Here is a 20,750-nt window from a genome sequence, read left to right on the forward strand (position 1 = left end):
GTACAAGTATCCGTATGTAAAAGTTCTCAAACCTGACCACTTTTTTGTACTTTACTATATTTGTATGTCATAAAATATTTCATTTTATTTTGGCCACATCATGAGGCTTGCAGAACTTCAGTTCCCTGCATGTCAATAAAAAATTTTAAATTAAACCTTCTGCCTAGCAGTCTACCAGAGGGATGGGAACCAGGCTCTGGAGTCAGCCTGGGTCCCCTTGCTCCTCCACTGATCCCATGACCTTGGGCAATCTGTGTAAGCTCCTTGATCCTCAGTCTCCCCATCTGCAAAGTGAGTATTCTTCAGAGTGCCCTCACGACTTCCCTTGCAGTCCAGTGGTTAAGACTCTGCACTCCCAATGCAGGGGGCCTGGGTTCAATCCCTGGTCAGGGAACTAGACATTGCAAAGTGAAAGCGAAAGTCGTTCAGTCATGTCTGACTCTTTGCGACCCCATGGGCTAAACTGTCCATGGAATTCTCCAGGCCAGAATACTGGAGTGGGTAGCCTTTCCCTTCTCCAGGGGATTGCCCCAAGCCAGGGACTGAACCCAGGTCTCCCGCATTGTGGGCAGATTCTTTACTGTCTAAGCCACCAGGGAAGCCCATGAATACTGGAGTGGGTAGCCTTTCCCTTCTCCAAAAGATCTTCCCGACCCAGGAATCGAACCAGGTCCCCCTAATTGCAGGCAGATTCTTTACCAGTGAGCTACCAAGGAGGCCGCAACTGAAGATCCCTCATGCTGCAACAAAGAGCCGGTGCAGTCTAAGGAGCTGAAAAACGAAAAGAGCGTCCTCATGGGTACCCAAGATACTTAAATGTAATAAATTGTGATTAAAAAATCAGTGAGCTCTGTGATTATCATTGAGATAAATATTCAGTGAGATCATGTAGAATGCATGTAAAATGGTCAAAATGCCAGTACAAAATAAGTGCTTGGTAAAAGTTATGTGCAGGAGACCCAGTTCAGTCCCTGGGTTGGGAAGATCCCCTGGAGAAGAGAACCGCTGCCCAGTCCGGTATTCCTTTTACTTATTTATCTGTTTTGGCTGTGCTGGGCCTTCCCTGCTGCTCTGGCTTTTCTCTAGCTGTGGTGAGCAGGGGCGATGCTCTGGTTGCAGGGAGTTTCTCTCTGCAGTAGCTTCTCTTGCTGCCGAGCACAGGCTCGAGGGTTCAGTAGTTGCCGCCTGTGGGCTCTAGAGCACAGGCTCAATAGTTGTGGCTCATGGGCTTAGTTGTTCCGAGGCATGTGGGATCTTCCCAGACCAGGGTTGGAACCAGTGTCTCCTGCATCAGCAGGCAGATTCTTTACCATGGAGCCGCCTGGGAAGCGCCCCCACTCCAGTATTCTCGCCTGGAGAATTCCATGGACAGAGGAACCAGGTGGGACTCATTGGAAAAGACCCTGACGCTGGGAAAGACTGAAGGCCAAAGGAGAAGGGGCTGGCAGAGGCTGAGATAAATAGCAACACCTACTCAATGGACATGAATACGAACACACTCTGGGAGACAGAAGGAAGGGAAGCCTGGAGTGCTGCAATCCCTGGGGTCACAAAGATTCAGACACAACTTAGCAACTGAACAACAAGAAGAAGTTATGAGCAGAATAGCATTGTCCGTCTTCTCCAGGGCTTCCCTCATAGCTCAGTTGGTAAAGAATCTGCCTGCAATGCAGAAGACCCGGTTCAATTCCTGGGTCAGGAAGATCCTCTGGAGAAGGGATAGGCTACCCACTCCAGTATTCTTGGACTTCCCAGGTGGCTCAGCTGGCAAAGAATCCACCTGTAATGCAGGAGACCTAGGTTTGATCCCTGGCTTGGGAAGATCCCCTGGAGAAGGGAAAGGCTACCCACTCCAGTATTCTGGCCTGAAGAATTCCACAGGCTGTATAGTCCATGGGGTCGCAAAGAGTCGGACATGACTGACTTTCATTCACTCACTCCCTCTTCTCCAGAGAGCTCCACATTCTAATCTCCAGGATTTGTGAACATCATGCCTTACGTGGCTGGGGGCTTTGCAGGTGTGACTAAATTAAAGATTCTGAACTGCAGAGACGATCCTGGATGATCCCAGGACACCCGGTGTAAGTACAAGGGTAGAGAGAACAGGACCATGAGCGGGGCTGGTCACTACAGCTGGCTTTGAAGTTGGAGGAAGGGGCCACGAGGAAGGAGGCAGGCAGGCTCCAGAAGATGGAAAGGCACTGGGCCCAGGCAGCAGCCTCCAAAAGGGAGGGGGCAGGCCCACACCTTGCTTGGAGCCCAATGACCCCATCTGGGGATACGGCTGCTCAGGCTAACGCCAGCAGCAGAGGACGTGTCAAATGAACCAGGGTGTGACCACCGAGCAGCCACGTGCGGAACACACACACCTGTGGGCAGCTGCCGGGGCTACAGAGGCAATAGGCAGGCTCAGGGCCGAGAGGCACGGCGCGTGGTGGAAAGGGCGCAGAGCGGGGCTGAGCCCTGCAGGAGGGAGAGAGCTTGTGCGGGGCCCAGGGACGCTCGACCTCAACCCCAGTGTGGGGTCCTAAGTCTGCCCCCATCAAAGTGTGTGTTGTGCGAACGCCTCACATATGCTCTGTGCATGCTGAGTCACTCAGTCATATCCAACTCTTTGTGACCCCCATGGACTATAGCCTGCCAGGCTCTTCTGTCCATGGGATTTTTTTCCAGGCAAGAATACTGGAATGGGTTGCCATCCCAACCCAGGGATCGAACCTGCGTCTCCTGCATTGCAGGCAGATTCTTTACTGCTGAGTCACTGCAGAAGCCCATATACACATATGCTCTATTTCACGGTAAAAATGATGCCAATGATGGGAGTCTTCCCGGTGGCCCAGGGGCTAAGACTCCACGTTCCCAATGCAGGAGACCGGGGTTCAATTCCTGATCAGGGAACTAGATCCTACACGCCACAACTAAGAGTTTGCATGTTGCAACTAGAGATCAAAGGGAAATCTTTCGTGTCACAACTAAGACCCCATAGAGCCAAATAGAAATTTTTAAAAAAAATGAAGCCCATGAAAACAAATCAGAGACGTGTGGACATGCTCCTCCTATGTGGGAGCAGGAGGAAGAGGAATGGAAATCATCTATGGCACGATTTGAAATAATGTTTTGAAAATGATTTTTAAAAAAGGAAAAAAGTGAAAAAAAAAAAATCCCAGGCTCACAATGCACACTCAGCTCTTACACACAGGCACTCTTCCCACGGGGGCCTCCCCTGCTGTTAACCAAGTGCTCTGGACACGTCTGTGCTGTTCAGCGGGAAACCTGCCACAGCAGAAAAACAGCCCGGCCGGATGCACCCCACTGCCCTCGACCTGAAGGCTTGGGCGGGTTTCCAAGGCTTTCACTGGTTTTCCTCTGAGTGTGTCATTACTCTGGGGTAATCAGGGAACTTAATTGTTTCGGGCAACCACAGCTGTGCTGCAACAAGTTTCCCACCTGCCACCAGCCTCTTATAACTCCCTGCGGGGCTGGCGTGGTGACCTCGAAGACGCAGTCAAGCCTCGCTCCGGGCCCCATGAACCAGGACAGTCAGTGTGCAGGGCGGGTACAGCCCACTGCAAGCAGAAACCAGAACACAGAGCTTCTGGCCCTGGCTCTGTTCACACAGTACCTGGGGCAAGTGGTTCGGCCCACCAAGGCCTCAGTCTCCTCATCTGTAAAGTGGGCACAACTGTGCCTACCACAGGTGGCAGCCGCGGCAGTAAGGAAGGAAGCCAAAGTCTCTCAATTGCACAGGGTAGCTCCACCAACTGGTACCACCCAAGAGAGCCACCCTCCCCCACCCACCAAGAAGTCCAGTCATGTTCTAGGATCCAATCCTGCCCTCACTGCTAGGTGATATGGAATAAAGTTTTTTTTTTCCTGGCTTTTAAAATTATTATTTATTTATGTGTTTTCAGTTATGCTGGGTCTTTGTTGCTGCCTGTGGGCATTCTCTAGTTGCCGTGTACGGGGAGCACTCCCTTCCCTTGTTGGGAGCACAGGCTCTAGTGCATGGGCTTCAGGAGTTGTGGTGCAGGGCTTAGATGCCCCCCGGCATGTGGAATCTTCCCCGACCAGGGACTGAACCTATGTCCGTGCATTGGCAGGTGGAATCCTAACCACTGGCCCACCAGGGAAGTCCTGGGTTTTGTTTTTAATCTAATCCCAGGGTGTTGAGTGACCCCAGAACGATGCCTGGTACCCAAGAGGAATTCAGGGTTGGATGGAGAGGGAGCGTGTGGTCCTGGGGGCTGAGCAGCGCTCGGTGACCTTACACAGGTCCCGTTACCTCCCTGGGCCTCAGTTTCCCCATCACTGAAAACCTATGCTCTGTGGTGTCAGGTCAGATTAGAATCCTGGCCTGGGGTTGGTCTGGACCCAGCTGTCAGCACCAGGGCCTCTACACAACGGCAGCAGGGGGCAGAAAGGGACACCTCTGCGGCATGCTGGGTCAGCACTCGGGGCCCGTCCACACCTTGCAAGCCCGAGGGCACAGTGCCTTGGGGGCTGAGGGTGGCTGACACCCCACCAGGGGTGCCCCCTCCCGGCAGGACCCACCGGCTCTCACCCAGCATGTTGGACGACTCGATCATGTTGGTGTCCAGGTCCGTCCAGTAGAGACGCTGGTCAGCGTAGTCGATGGTGAGGTCGTTGGCCCGGCCCACCTTGTCCACCAGCGTCATGCAGTTGGTCCCATCCATGAAGGCCCGCACGATCCTGGGCTTGCCACCCCACTCAGTCCAATAGATGTAGCTGGAAGACACGGGAGCAGGGCAGGTTCGGTCAGCGTGTCCACCCTTGAGTCAGGGCAGGGAGCCTGCCTGCCGCCATCTTCTGGGCCGTGCTGAAGGCATCTTACAGGAAGCATGGACAGGGGGAGACCTGGGAGCACCCCCAACCCACTGTCCCTCCAGGAGCGGCCACGGAGCTGCATCCTGGCTCCTGGGGTCGCACAGCAGCGCCCCCTGCAAGCTAAGCCCTGATACTCTTGTTCACATGCACAAAGGTGGTGGCCATGTGCCAGGATGTCCAGGAGGGGCCCCCATGTCAGGGACAAATGCTAAGTAGGCTGGACAGGAGAGTGTGGGCCAATCAGGGCATATAGTCCCTTTCCTCAAAGAAGGAAGAAAACAAGACCCCAAGACAAACAGGCTTTGCAGGGCCGGAATTCGAACTCGGCTCCACCACCTCCACCAAAGGTCCTCTTTCCTGGCTCTTCACCATCAGCTCTGGGGAGGAAACCTCCATCTCAGACTTGTGTTTCCTGGTTCTTTCACTAAAATCTGGACCTTTCCCTTTGTTCTGCAGAAATCTTCCTTCCCTAACAGCACGCAGCAGGCAGGGTTTGGGGTGCTCCCTACACATCACTGATGCTTTATGGGGTGAGCAGTGCATGCAGAGGAAGACTCTGCCCGGCCCTCTGGCCCCAGGACAGGGCCCCCAGGCTGCTTGACAGATCAAAGCATGTGCCTTGCAAGGCAGGTTTTAATCTGCAGCCAAGCGGCTGCAAGAGGCCAGGAGGAGAAGCTCTGGACAGGGATCTGGATAGGACTTCTTGGACCACTGACATGACCTTCGGTGACCTTCAGTCACTGAGCTTCTCCGAGCCTCAGTTTCTGCATCTGTGAAATCAGGTACAGAGACATCCACACTATCCGTGAAATCAGGTACAAAGATATTCACGCTGGCAGGGCCCCTGGGCGCTCCTAGGAGAGGCTCCCCTGGAAGGGCCCGGGTGATGCCTGATACGGGGGCCTCCCTTCCTGCCTGCTTCTGCTCTGGGCCTCAGTGTCCCGACTGTGAAATGAACCAGATGACCCCCGCCCCGCAAGAGTCCTGCTGGTCCCGGCCACCTCCAAGCTCACAGTGGTCATTACTACTCTCAACTGCAGTGTCGACGGGCAGCGGGCAGCCGTGTGCCTCGGGGCATCACTGCACTGGCTGGTGTGGAGAGGTGGTGGGGGCACGGGCGCACGGGCTGGCAAAGCGGCCCTTACCCTTTGGTGGGGTCCAGGGCCAGCGACCGCGGGTTGTCTAGATCCCTCCACACGAGGACCTGCCGGAACTGCCCGTCCAGCCGGGCCACTTCAATCCTGTTGGTCCCGGTGTCTGCCCAGTAGAGGTTCTTGCCCATCCAATCAACGGCCATGCCTTCCGGGTAGTCGAGGCCAAACTCGATCACGTGCTCCACGGAGCTCCCATTCATGAAGGCCCGGCTGATGGTCTGGGAGTGGGGAGAAGGAGAGGCCACCCGTTAGGAAGCAGAGTTTCGGCAGACATCTCACCAGGTGATGCTGGAGCGACTGCTGACCATAACCACCATCAGCAACTGACCAGCTACTGATGAGGGGCCAGATCACAACATTTGAGTTTCTATTCTTTTTATTCCTTCTATCTATTGCCCCTCAACATTCGAGTTTTTAAAGGAACTTTTAAAACACAACCTCTTTAGAAGAAACAATTTGGCAATATATATATATATACTTTTTAAACTATGTAAACATATTATATAATAGTACATTATTATAAATAATATATCATTATATAAGTATATTATATATACATGTCTCAGGACCCTTCAAAATAGTTACATCCTAAAAAAGAAATCCTTGGATCTTTCACCCAGTAATCTTCCTCTTGAAATGTTATTCAAAGGAAAGAAAATACAAAAGAGACTTTATACACAGAGATATCTGTTACTGTGGTATGGTTTAGAGTTGGGAAAAAACTGGAAGGCCATTTAAAATAAGGCAATGATTAAGAAATATATGCACAGTAGAATAATTTACACATTTAAAGAATTATGTCAAAGAGTTTGTAATAGCTTGAGACAAAATATGTTATAATGTGACGGAAAAAACACAGGATACAGAATTCTATGTAGCATATGACTGATTATGAGAAACACTAACGCAGGGAAAAAATGCAAGGAGATACTCTAAAACAACATCAGTGGCTGACTCGAAACGATGGAGGTGTGGGTGTTTTATTTTCTTCTTTATACCTTTTCTGTATATTTTTCTCTCTTTCTACAGTGAACCCTACGACTTTTAAAATCAGAAAAAAACCTTACAAACCATGTAATCCCAATGGTAGAATAAAAGGTAGATGACTACACCGTTCAGTGTCCCGTGCTTTAGAACAGGGGTTAGAGGATGTTTCTGGTAAATATTTCAGGCACCACAGGGCACATGGATTTGCCACCGCCTAGTGGCTCCCGAGGCGGCACTGGTGGTAAAGAACCCGCCTGCCAACGCAGGACACACAAGAGACGCAGACTTGAGCTGGGTCGGGAAGATCCCCTGGAGGAGGGCATGGCAACCCACTCCAGTATTCTTGCTGGCAAATCCCACGGACAGAGAAGCTTGGTGGGCTCCAGTCCAAGGGGTCGCAAAGAGTCAGACACAACGGAAGTGACTCAGCACGCAAGCTCAGGGGCACAAAAGCAGGTGCGGACGATCCACAGGCAAACGGGCACCGCTGTTCCAATAAAACTTTACTGACAAAGTCAGGAGGCTGGCCCAAGGACCAGTTTGCAAAACTCTACTTGAGAAGATAAAGGGGGCTCTCCTGTATGTATCCAGGATATTTGCACTAGCACCCAGAACAAAGAAAGCTTGTTAAGTAAGTGGGCACTTGTGAGGGAGTGAGTGGGGTGAATCAAAAGACACACGGGTGTGTGTGTCTCTCTAGAAATAGCCACCTGTGTGTCCACCGGATCCACTCATTACAATCATTCATGCTTAGGTATTAACATGGGTTCACTAGGGTTCTATTGGTTTGAATCAAGCCACAATAAATATTTTTTTAATTTTTGTTTTAATTTTTAAAAATTTATTTTTAGCTGCGCCCTGCAGCTTGTGGGATCTTAGTTCCCCGACCCAGATGGAACCTGTGCCCCCTGCAGTGGAGGCACAGAGTCCTAACCGCTGGACCACCAAGGAACTCTCTATAGTTTTTTTCTTTTAGTTTTTTACACTCAGCCATTAAAAAGAATGAAATTTTGCCCTCTGTAACAACATGCACAGACTTGGAGGGTATTATGCTTTGTCATAAGTCAGACAGAGAAAAACAAATACTGTAGCATATCACTTATATGGGAATATAAACACTGCAACAAATAGCGAATATAACAAAAAGGAACAGACTCGCAGATACAGTGGATACCAGTGGGGAGAGGGGAGAGGGGGCAACATCAGGGCAGGAGAGTGAAGGTGCAAACTATTAGGGATAAAATAAGCTACAAGGAGACCCTGGCCGACAGCCAATACTTTCAGTAGCGATACATGGAGTCTAAGCTTTCAAAATGGTCAATCACTATACTGTGCACTCGCTACGGACATTGCACAGCAACTAAACTTCAATTAAAAAAACAAAACAAAACTATTGGGACTCCCTGCTGGCCTAGGGGCTAAGACTCCACACTCCCAGTGCAGGGGACCTGGGTTCAATCCCTGGTCGGGGAGCTAGATCCCACATGCCGAGAGGAAAGATCCCGCTTGTACAACGAAGACTGAAAACCCCAAGTGCCACAACGAAGGCCTGGCCCAGCCAAATAAATAAATCATTAAAAAAAACAGATTAAGGGACTTCCCAGTGGTCCAGGAGTTAATACTCTGCTCCCGACCCAGGGGGATCATGCATCGTGCTCTCTCATGACTGGACAGCTAAGATCATACATGGTATGGCCCCCCAAAAGAAAACCTATTAAAAAAAGAAAGCCTTTTTTAAGCCTCTGAGGCGATACCATCGCCAGCAGGTATTCACAGGGGAGGTGAACAGCAGGACACCCCGCCGCCGTACCTTCAGGCTGACGTCGGTCCAGTAGATGTGATTGTTGGACACATCGAAGTCCAGGGCGGACGCCTCCTTGACGCCCGTGAGCGGGATGGCCACATCGTTGTTGTTGGTGTCCAGGGAGATCCGGTGGATGGCGGCCCGGCTGGTGAACACCAGGAAAGCCTCGGGCACGATGCAGGTCTTCATGTCGCTCAGCAGCTCCAGGCCGATGGGGCAGCCACACTTGGTGGCACGGGGTGTGAAGAAGCACAGGTGGCTGCAGCCCCCGTTCCTGTCCGCACACGGGTTGGTTCCTGGACGGAAAGACACAGGTTCTAGGCCCAGTGGCCCTGCAATGGGGGGGGCGGTGGCTCCTGGTCGTATGTGGCTTCATCTCCCCCAGGCGCCACTAGGGGACAGCAGGTAGGGTTGGTGGAAACCCGGGTCCCCCCTGGCTCCAGGCCCCGGGCCTCCCTGCACACTTGAACGCCCCCTTCCTCAAAGCCGCCTGGGGACGCCTCGCCCTCTGCTCCCCCTTGCCTGCTGGGCCTGGCCTCCCCGCCTGCTGAGCAACCAGACTGCAGCCCAAGTCACCACCTGGATGGTTCCTCCTCCGAGTCCCCGACATTCTCAGCGCCCTCGACATCTCAGATTCACCCAGGACGGCCCAAGGCGCCTGTTTCTTATTCCAGCAGACAGTAGTCAGCATATATTTTATTTTGGGCCAGACTCACTCTGCCGCAATGCTGTTAAAATTGGCTTTAATTTCGTGTTAAATATTTCAGCTAAAAAAAGAAATCCTCTCTGCCATCTTTCTCAGTAAATCCTGACGAGAGAGAGAGAGAAGGTGGGAAGGGACCCAATTTCTCAACTTTAAATCACACCCCATAGAGGCATCATGTTTCTTATCTCTGCGGCTTTATTCTTTGCTTTTCAAACACCCATTCGCTGGTGGGCTTTGCACTCTGCCGTAGATAAAGAAAGTGCTTTCCAAGGCAGCTGGTAAACCAAGTGTGTTGATTCCATCATCTGGTCTGAGGAGGGCAGGCTGAGACCAAAGACCTCTCCTGGAGACAGGGGTACACCGTCCCCGCCCCACCTGCCAGGTGCCCCTCAGGCCGCACCTCCAGGCCCGTGCTCAGCTGTCCCTTCTGCCGGGCAGACCCTGCCCCCCACCTGCTCCCCAAATTCCACGCTCAAATGCCCTCCCTTGCATTTTAAAGCCAGGCATCTCTTTCACATCTCAGCTCTACTCACCAGCCTGGCAGCAGAGCTCACCCACTGGACTAGAAGCAACTTGAGGGCAAGCCCTGGGGCCTCTCTGGTCAGTCCCCCGTCCCTCCCTCCAGCGAAGGTCAACTGAGTGTCTCTGATGAGAAGGTGTAGGACTAGGCACCGGGACCCCAGGTGGGGACGACTCCCTGTCCCTACAGAGCCCACTGTCCCATCCCCGCTTCTGTCCCCCCGGCACAGCTGGACACTGCTGTTCCCAATATAGACTGTGGACTTGCACTGGGAATCCTAGTCATCAAGCGACAAGTCACTGTGTCAAGGGAACTTTCTGCAGATCCCAGCTTTTAGATATACGGTGTGCATTTTAGGGTCCAGCCTGTCACACTGGATAACAATCTCAGCCCAGCCCAGCAATGAGGTCAGGGCAGCCTCAGGCGTGAGTCTTGAGCTTGGCCACCCATTTGTATGCCCCAGCACTAACGGGGCCGCCTTGTCATTAGTGTAGAGGGCTGTACTAAGGCGCTCAGCCAGAGCCTGGCACGCAGTAGGCGAGTGTTAGCCACCGTAAGAGCAACAACTGCCAGCCGTGCCCACTCACTGTGCCCGGTCCACAGCCCACCCCATCACATGTCCTGGTATTCTCACCACCTCCTGCCCTGTCCAGCCCCAGAGCCGGTGCCCCAGCCCGGCTCGCACACCCCCAGCTTCAGCCTCCAGCTTGGCTGCCTGTGGACCAAAGGGGAGCCACCAGCCTGTGGCAGGGCTGGCCCCCGGCTGGAGGCTGACCGGACTCACCGACGACCTTGGCCACATTCGCAGCCTTGAGCCCCATTAGGTCGGGCAGCTGGTCGATGATGACGTCCCTGCTGGCCTTGACCTTGTGCACACGCTCGATGCTACGCCGCTGCCAGTCGGTCCAGTAGATGAAGTCCCCCAGCAGCGTGAATCCGAAAATGTGCGGGAGCTTGTCCTCCAGGAGGGTCCGCCGCTTGGTCCCGTCGACATTGATCACCTGCAGGATGGCAGACACGGCGCTGAGCCAGCCTCGGGCCTGAGCGGCCTGGAACGGGATGGGCCCCAGCAGCATCTGGCCAGGCCAGGCACCATGGCTCACTGAGGCAGCTGGATGAATGACGTCTTCAGTGATGGTGCCATTCAGGGGCTCTTCCCTACTGCCTCCCTGACCTGGGTGTACATGCTGTGCTGAGAGGGGCAGGCAAGGCAAACAGGTATCCTCTGCCTCGCCATCGCTGATTGACTGGCCGTGGCTGCCTGGAGTTCCAAGGTGTAGGTTCTCCAACCGAGTATAGGCTCACTGATTAGCAATGTCTGCCCAGACGCAGCATGAGGAGGCACAGATCACCACCCCCGACACAGAGCCCAGTTTCAAAAGGCTGGACCAGGAACGCACTAACCCAGACAAGGCCTCCCACTTGCCTGTGGACTAATTTCTTGCTCGGTCAGGACCAGGTGAACTCTGAGGACACGTTTGCTTCTAAGTCTGAGCTCAGAGCTCTAAGACGATATCCAACCCCAGACATACTTGTTGTTGAGTCGCTAAGTCCTACCCAACTCTTTTGTGACCCCATGGACTATAGCCCACCAGGCTCCTCTGTCCACAGGATTTCCCGGGCACAACACTAGGGAGGGTTGCCATTTCCTACTCCATGGGATCTTCCCAACCCTGGGATCAAACCTGCATCTCCTGCATTGGCAGGTGGCTTCTTTACTGCTGAGCCACCAGGGAAGCCCTCCCAGCTACACGCTGGTGGCCGTTGACTCTGAGATGTAAAAGCTAAATCTTCTTAAGAGTCAGTGTTGATTAAAAGCATCAACCACAAAAGCCACAGATGAGAAAAGTACTGTCAAACATAAGAATGCCTTAACCAACCGAAACACACAGACAAACAGGGTAAGATGTGCTTGTGATGACAGATGATCAGTAGAAGCCGATGTGCAAAGGAAGACGATAAAAACGCAACATCCGAACTTTGGGCTCTCAGGCCAGGATCAAAGAGACACGATGAATTAAAGGCAAGTCTCAACAGGCCTCGTGCAGCCAGATTATATTTCCAGCTCATCAGAGAGGACCCAAGCCTTCTGTTGTGCAGGTGGCACACACATAAGACAGATCGGGTATGTGCTGAACAGAAAAGACTTTGGTCCTCTGTTGTCGGGCAGCACAGGACAGAACTCAAAACTGCCGGGTCAAACGGTGGGGGGCGGGACAGGCAGCTCTGGACCCTGCAGCCGGGGACCCCACCCCGGCTCTGTCCACGGCCGACTCCCTGCACCCCATGGACCTCAGTCTGTCCACCTGCAGTTAAGGGGGGCAGCTAAGTTACCCTGGGAACTTAACCAAACAACTGTGGCTGGGCCCCATCAGGGGCAATTACATCAGAACTGGAAGGCCAGGTACGGGCCTGCAAGGGGCGCAATGAGCCGTCCAGTTGAGGGACCATCTCCTGTGTCATGAGCTGGCTTGCAGACCCCGGGCAGCAGGATTTCTGGGTAGAGCTCTGGGCTCTACTCCTGGCCCGCGGGTTAGCCCCAGGGGTCAGGCGACGGATGCAGGAGCGCTCCAAGCTGGTCCAGGGTGCTGGTTCTGGTTGTGGCCCCACAACATGAAGGCACATAAAGATGGTGAACACATGCTTCACACAGCGCTTGGACCTGGGAAGGGGTCTCGCCTGAGGAAGTGCACAGCAAGAGGAAGAGCGTCTCCAAGAACACACGGCCCGTCTCACACTCACAAACACACAGGCAACACGCCTGCTCCTTCTCTGACACTGAATACACAGGGTTAGGCAGGGGCTGTGGATACAGATCAGTACAAGAAAAACAATCCACGTCTTGAAACTAAAGACTCTGCCTGCTATACACCGAAGGGTCAGCAGTATCTCTTTAGAGACCTTTCTCGTCCTTCTCTAGGTCCACATTTTTTTCACTTCTTTTAATAACTCCATTCCAGACATAAGTAAGCACACGTTCTACTGACTGATGTAAGGAAGTACATTTTCCCAGCTTAGGAATAATGAACGTGAGCCCCCGGAAGACCCAGGATGATTGAGGGGGGCGGACGCTGCCCAGAAGCACCTCCCTGTTTCTGCCTGTCCCCCCGCCCCATCCCGCCGTCTCGGTTTTCCGGGGCCAGGCTGGTGGCTCCCATTACAAGCACAGACCCGCGGGCTCTGGGCTGGCAGGGTACCTCTCTGCCTCGGAAGCCCTCCCCGCTTCCTCTTTGGAAGCAGGGTCTCAATTACAGACCCCATGAAACACCCAGCAAGCCCTCCAACTTGGAAGAACATCAAGACTCTAACACTCAAGAAAATAAATGATCCCACGGCAGCCTTTTTCACAGCAGCTTTCAGCACACCTTGACCAAACCCAACAGATCTGTTAAAGTAACTCTGCTGGGCCAGGCCTTTCCCAAATCCTGGAGCAGACGAGTGCGGCCTGTCTACAGGGAGACACATGTCAGCCCCCCAGGCTCCCTCTGGGCCCAACTCAGGGACCCCCACCTTCCCTGGACCCCCTAACGGAGGGCGAGGAGACAGACATGGGAACCCATCCATCAGCCTCCGGGGTGGGCAACGCATCAGAACAGAATCCAGAAAGAACAAATCCGAACCTAGGAGATCGACAACATGGGGGCCAGAAGAGAGCATGGGAGGCGGATCGTCCACGAGAGGGGCTAGCAAGCAGTTTCTGAAAAGGAGCGTAAATATTTTCAGCTTTGAGGCCATAAGGTTATTGTCACAGAAAAACAGCCATGGAAGGAGCCTAAAATAAGTGTGAGTGTGTCCCAATATCTCAGATATGCAGATGACACCACCCTTATGGCAGAAAGCGAAGAACTAAAGAGCCTCTTATTGAAACTGAAAGAGGAGAGTGAAAAAGTTGGCTTAAAACTCAACATTCAGAAAACTAAGATCATGGCATCTGGTCCCCTCACTTCACAGCAAATAGAAGGGAAGACAATGGAAACAGTGAGAGACTTTATTTTGGGGGGCTCCAAAATCACTGCACATGGTGACTGCAGCCATGAAATTAAAAGACGCTTGCTCCTTGGAAGAAAAGTTATGACCAACCTAGACAGTGTATTAAAAAGCAGAGACAACCCGTGGCGGATTCACGTTGATGTATGGCAAAACCAATACCATACTGTAAAGTAATTAGCCTCCAATTAAAATAAATAAATTTATATTAAAAAAAAAAGCAAAGACATTACTTTGCTAACAAAGGTCCGTCTAGTCAAAGCTTTGGTTTTTCTAGTAGTCATGTATGGATGTGAGAGTTGGACTATGAAGACAGCTGAGTGCCAAAGAACTCATGCTTTTGAACGGTGGTGTTGGAGAAGACTCTTGAGAGTCCTTTGGACTGCAAGGAGATCCAACTGGTCCATCCTAAGGGAAATCAGTCCTGAATATTCATTGGAAGGACTGATGATGAAGCTGAAGCTCCAATACTTTGGACACCTGATGCGAAGAACTGAATCACTGGAAAAAACTCTGATGCTGGGAAAGATTGAAGGCAGGAGGAGAAGGGGACGACAGAGGATGAGATGGTTGGATGGCATCACCAACTCAATGGACATGAGTTTGAATAACCTCCAGGACAGGGAGGCCTGGAGTGCTGCAGTCCATGGGGTCGTAAAGAGTCAGACATGACTGAGCAGCTGAACAGAATGGAATATGTCCCAATAACACTTCATTTGTGCAAAAAACAAAAAAATTGGGATTTCATATAAATTTCACATGCCATGAGATAGTACTCTTTTGATTGTTTTCATTTAGAAGTGTAAGAAATTCCTTGACGGTCCAGTGGTTAGGACTCGGAACTTTCACTGCTGGGCCCAGGTTCAATCCCTGGTTGAGGAACTAAGATCCCATGAGCCACGCAGGTCAGCAAAAAGGTAAGTGTAGAAACCCCCAAGCATTTGATAGTGGCACACATCAGGCAGTCTGGCCTCCGGTCCACAGTTTTCAACCCCTGCTCGAGAAGTTCCCCTGCCCTTGATTTTCAGGAAAGGAAACTAGATGCCTCCAGGAAGTTATGTCCAAATGGCCAAGCCAGATGTGGAAGGGGCCCGCGTGCAGTGTGCTCTCTCTGACCTCTAGGCCTCCGGCCTCCTATGCTCAGCTGACCTCACACTCCAGACCCAGGTCTGGGGTAGGGGAAGTGGGGGTGGCAGGAAGAACACACCCATCCCCCGACCAGCTCATTGCACAACCTGCAGAACAGCTGTTCGAAGGGAGGAAGGGAGGGCAGACCCCAGAGAAGCCCACCCTCAGCCGTGTCAAGGGGCAGGACCCACTGCTGCGGGGTCGGCATGCTGCCACCGCTGCTGTTGCTAGGTCGCTTCAGTCGTGTCCAACTCTGTGTGACCCCATAGATGGCAGCCCACCAGGCTCCCCCGTCCCTGGGATTCTCCAGGCAAGAACGCTGGAGTGGGTTGCCATTTCCTTCTCCAATGCATGAAAGTGAAAAGTGAAAGGGAAGTCACTCAGTCATGTCCGACTCCCGGCGACCCCATGGACTGCAGCCCACCAGGCTCCTCCGTCCCTGGGATTTTCCAGGCAAGAGTACTGGAGTGGGGTGCCATTGCCTTCTCCAGCGGGGTCTGCATGGCCACCCACAAACCAGAGGACCTCAAAAAGTCACCTGAACTGCACTTTCCTTACACTGAATGCCGTTTCCAGCACTTAGCCATGCAAGGGGGTGTGATTCCCAGGACCAATACTTTGAAAGCATGACTCTTCAAGGAAAAAGAGGGACTTTCCTGGCGGTCCAGTGGGTGGGACTTCGCCATCCAATGTGGGGGATGTGGATTTGATGTCTGGTCAGGGAGCTGGGATCCCACATGCTTCAAGGCCAAAAAATACCCAAAACATTTTTAAGAAAAAGGAAGTAGTGTTGTAACATATTTGATAAAGACTTTAGAAATAGCCCATATTTAAAAAAAAAAAAAAAAAAAACAAGGAAAAAGACTTCTGCTCTCTGATGGAATAACTATACTCACATAAAACACCAAATTAAAACTGCCCTGGTTATTTTGATTCACGTAATTCAAAAGCTCTGACACACATACCCACACACACCTGAAGAGCTTGTGGCCCGGTTGCTCAGGGGCCCTGCACCCTTCTTCCCCAGGGTTCGTGGACCTGGACACACAGCCCATCCATCACTCCTCCAATGAGGGTTTATTCCATGTGTGCTGGAAGTCACCTCCACCAACTCAGGAAATGTCAGGAGCAGGGGGACAGATGTATTTTCGTCTTAGTCTGTGATTCCTCCTTGGCCCGCCTGCCCCCCTGGGGGGGCGATCCCCACCGGGTACTTCCCACGAGCACCCACCCTGACGGCAGACAACCAGCAGCAGATGTCAGCTGCAAGGACACCAGCTCCCCAGGGCCCTGGCTGAGGAAGACATCGGGGTGGGGGTAGGGGAGTTGCAAGGAGTCCGGGTGACCCCTAGGGCCTCCAGCAAGTACCAGGTAACCCACACACAGGCGATACTTCCTGCCTCAAAGATGGGCCAAACAGGTCTACAGGGTCGGCCCATGAGACTTCTGCTTCTCGCACCCGGGCGTCAGAGCAACCCTGGGGAGAAGTGAGACTGGAAGGGTTATCCACTCAGTCGTGTCCAGCTCTTTGTGACTCCGTGGACTGGAGCCCGACAGGCTCCTCTGACCACGGCATTCTCCAGGCACTGGAGCGTGTAGCCATTCCCTTCTCCAGGGGATCTTCCAGACTCAGGGATCGAACCCCAGTCTCCTGCAAGGCGGGCAGATTCTTTACAGTCTTAGCCACCAGGGAGGCCCCTAGGGAGGAAGCTTTAGAAGATACCGCAGGCCACAGAGGGCAAGACTCGACCTTGCTCTTATTCAGGAATGGCTGAAACTGCCACCCAGGGACCTTGCCGGATCACGGTGTGCGCACAGGGCTGTGTAAACGCTTTGCCTATTTCAGGATTAATAAAGGGCGGGACTCCTGCCTCTCCTTCAATGGTCCCCAGCCTTTTTGGCACCAGAGACGGGTTTCGTGGAAGACAGTCCTTTGACAGGCCAGGGTCAGGGGATGGCTTCAGCACATCACATTTATTGAGCACTTTATTTCTATTCTTATCACACTTGTGACATATATAACGAAATCTGCAAGTCCCTTTGCCACAACAAGGCATCCATGAAGGGGTTATCTATTTCATTACACAGTCAAAAGCTCTGGCTGTTCCACATCATGTACGGATGTGAAAGTTGGACCATAAAGAAGTCTGAGTGCCCAAGAATCGATGCTTCTGGGAGAGAGAACCGGAGCAGCTGGGCATGTGGCCTCAAGAACAAGCTCTGGATGGATGGATCCGCCGTGGGGAGAACCCTCGCTAGGCTGTCATGGGCTTGGCATCTACCAAGAAGCAAGTCAGAGAGAAAAGTAGGGAGATGCTGGGCCAAAAGGGCCATCGATTTGAGACTAAATAGGGAGCCAGCAAGTCCCAGATACTTTTACAATAAAGTTGAATCTCGTGGTGCAAAAGAGGAGGGGCAGGTCAGAGGGGTAGGGGCTGGGAGCCTGGCTGGGAGCGGGAAGTGGATGAGAGGCCGGGGCCCCGGGTGTGGCCGGAGTAACAGGAAGGGCTGATCACCGGTGGCAGGAACTTCCACCCCCAAGGGCTCCAGACTCAGGACAAGGGTTAAGGAGGCGCCACAGGGGAACTCCAGACCCAAGTCAGTAGGGCAGGAGGCATAGGGAGCTCTGGGGCTGCAGGGAGGCAAGCCCGCACCCACACGCACCCCAGACGGCTCCAACCTTGATTGACCAGCCCACTTCTGGTCCCCGAGGCTGGGGAGGGCGCCTCAGGGCTGTCTCCCTGGGCGAGCCAGCCCCGAGCCCATCCCCACCCGCACCCCACGCTGGGAGCCGCCCCGCGCTAAGCCCCCTGAGGGGGTGCTGACCTGGGCTGGCCTGACCCTGCTGTCCAGGACGCTGTCACAGACAAGGCGACAGGAGGCCCACCTGCAAGGCTTCGCAGCCCCCTCCCCTGTCGTCCCCCCTCGACCCCTCGGTCAGGACCCTGTTCCACAAATCCATCCATGTGCCGCCACCACTGGCCAGCGGAGGCCAGAGGAATCCCCACCTCGTGGGCTCCAGGGCTTGGTTCTCCTCCCCGCTCGCCCCAGGGGACCCGCTGCAGCTGCCCCGTGAAGCAGGAGCTGGACCGCCGCCCGCTTCAAAGGGAAGCCAGCTGACTCCACGTGGGGCTCCTTTCTGCCGGTGCCCTGGCTAGAACCCGGAGCCAGGCCATGGGCATGACCATGCTGAAGAGACTCCCTTCTCCCCTCCAAGGCAACGCGGCCAGACAGGCCGGAGAAGACACTCGGCACCTTAATCTCTGGCGGGGGCATAACCTCTTGGAGACGGAACCACTGCCAGAAGCCGCCCCATCACCGGGCTGACCCGGAGGGGCCTCCTCTGACGGTCCCCCGCCCACCTGGAGTCCAACGATGCCATCAGGAAAGGAGACACGGCCCCTCACCTGAGGCTGTTCTCCCGAAGCCCCGACTCCACAGGACCCTAGGAGGGGTGTCCACACCTGGGCTGACAGCCTGACCCCCAAGGTTCACGAAATTTGTCCTTTGAGGGGCGCACCAGAGAAGCCAGTGGCTCAGGGGTAAAGAATCCACCTGCGATGCAAGAGACGATGCAAGAGATGCAGGTTCGATCCCTGGGTCGGGAAGATCCCCTGGAGGAGGGAACGGCAACCCACTCCAGTGTCCTTGCCTGGAGAATCCCATGGACAGAGGCGCCTGGCGGGCTACAGTCCATGGGCTGCAAAGAGTCGGACACGACTGAAGCGACTTGGCATAAAGACGGAGGAGCATCTGCTGGGCACATCTACCCAGACGTGCAGCAGAGCTGGCACTCACTGGGTGCCCAGAGGCAAACCCTGAGACCCAAGGAGGGACAGCCCGTGGCAAACACACGAGCCAGTCCTCCAGGAATGCTCAGGCCACCTCCAGAAAACTCACTCTGCAGCCCTTCACCACTGAGAAACACGCCAGAAGGGTCTGCCCTGTGCTCCAGGCAGGACCTAAGAAGGTGGAAAGCCCCAGGGCCAGGGACCGACGGGCCGTGCCCCCATCTCCACAGAACAGCAGGGGACCCGCAGTGGGGATGCTTACCTCAATTTTGTCCGTCTTGGCATCTCCCCAGTAGAGCTTGCCCTCCTGCAGGTCGAGCGCCAGGCCGTTGGGCCAGCCCAGGGAGGTATTGACCAGAATGTGCCGCTCCTGCCCGTCCAGGTTGGCGCACTCGATTTTTGGGTTTTCCCCCCAGTCTGTCCAGTACATGAGGCTGGAGAAGAAGCACACGTCCGTGAGGCTGCCTGTCCGTCATGTCCCGGGTCCACCCCTGGGACTGAGAACGGTGCCCACCCTCATCACGCCTGAGCCCGTGGGCAGCACCAGGAGCTCCAAGGGGAACAGCAGGGGCTTAACCAGCTGGGGCTCTGGGACTGCAGCCGGCAGACACCCGGCTGAGGGTCCCGGGGCTGCAGGGAACGCGCACCCAGAGGGAGAGAGGGAGGCAGAGCGGAACCTCCTTCAAGGAGCTCAAGGGCCCTGCGTGCCAAGCTCAGCAGCCCACAGGCTGTCTGTTGGCCCGAGAAACAACGTGAGACGCGTGTGTGTCTGTGTGTGTGTCTGTGTGTCTGCGTGCACACTTCAGTCCAGGGAAGCATCCAGAACTGTGCCCTGAGCAAACGCAGCACAGAAGAACCCGACCCCATCCCACAGGGGAGGACAGGGCCCTCGAGTGAGGCCGGCAGAGCACTGACCTGACAGCTTCCGTCAGGGCACGCAGGGAGCAGGTCCCCATCTCCCCAGCCCAGAGCCCGGCTCCCAGCACTGGTGACGAGCTCCTGCCTCCTTGCCCCGCAGACCCAGGGGACTGGCCTCTCACACCCACCTGCCCTCCCCGAGGGATGGTCTTGCTCCCCGGCAGACGATACGGAGCTGCGTCTGTCTGCCGGACCGCCCCACCCTGGGCTCCACGGTGCTCGAGGCTCAAGGCCCGGGCCTGTCCAGCCACAGCCCTGTGACCCACCCCGAGGACCACGCCCCTGGGCTTCTAGAGACAGAGGCAGCTCCACACGGAGCAGGACCGAGAGCGCAGGCTCCCCGGGCAGATGTTCTGCAAGCCTGCCAGCCACCAGGCCTCCTGCAGGGTCAGGTCACTTGGAGCCTCAGCCCCAGGGGAAAAAGGAAGAGCACCCAGAGACCCCTGGGTGCTCCGGTTACCATGCTTACGGCCCACGCAGCTCAGTTACCACCCCCCCAGCGATCACCCCGGGGCTGTCTCCCAGCGCCACCCTCCCAGCTCCTCCAGGCCGTGCCCAGGACTCGGGCCCACTGAAGGGGGCCCATCCCACACCGAGGGCCGGGGGCTTCCCTGCAGCCCCAACCCCAGCCCTCAAGAGCTCTCAGGGCTCCCCGGCCCCCACTTAGGGTCTGCCAGTTTCACGTTCTTGGTCATGAAGCTGCAGGAAGGTGCTCAGCTGCTACCCTCTGAGCCGCTGGGGCGGGGCGGTGTCTCAGAAAGGCTCCTACCCTGATGGACAAGATCACAGAATCCTACAAGGGAAAGTTGGAACCAGACTGCCAGATCCCAGTCCCGCCTCCCAGCTGTGTGACCTTGGGCAAGTCACTTAACCTCTCTGGGCTTCAGCATCTTCCAACGGACCTACCCCG

General features: G+C 54.4%; 1 protein-coding gene and 1 long non-coding RNA gene across 8 annotated transcripts in view; both read right to left on the reverse strand.

Moving 5' to 3' along the window:
- LRP5 (LDL receptor related protein 5) overlaps nucleotides 1-20,750 on the reverse strand; it is a 124,090-nt gene that overhangs the window by 31,165 nt on the left and 72,175 nt on the right. For all 7 annotated transcript variants that reach the window (XM_086385293.1, XM_086385291.1, XM_086385289.1 and 4 more), the window contains exons 7-11: nucleotides 19,185-19,356; nucleotides 10,801-11,017; nucleotides 8,797-9,086; nucleotides 5,991-6,217; nucleotides 4,562-4,746 (exon numbers count right to left, since the gene is read on the reverse strand). In XM_086385293.1, coding sequence (XP_086241419.1) covers nucleotides 4,562-4,746; nucleotides 5,991-6,217; nucleotides 8,797-9,086; nucleotides 10,801-11,017; nucleotides 19,185-19,356 — 1,091 coding nt within the window. The remainder of the gene's footprint in view (nucleotides 1-4,561; nucleotides 4,747-5,990; nucleotides 6,218-8,796; nucleotides 9,087-10,800; nucleotides 11,018-19,184; nucleotides 19,357-20,750) is intronic.
- Nucleotides 17,087-18,661, reverse strand: LOC147341757 (uncharacterized). Its single transcript, XR_015158016.1, has 2 exons — nucleotides 18,539-18,661; nucleotides 17,087-17,409 (listed from the first exon to the last, which is right to left on the reverse strand). It is a non-coding gene; the product is annotated as an uncharacterized LOC147341757 (long non-coding RNA).

This window comes from Bos grunniens, chromosome 29 (assembly GCF_055505025.1).
Source record: "Bos grunniens cultivar Pamir isolate PY7600 chromosome 29, Bosgru_T2T1.0, whole genome shotgun sequence".
Classification (NCBI taxonomy): Eukaryota; Metazoa; Chordata; class Mammalia; order Artiodactyla; family Bovidae; genus Bos; species Bos grunniens.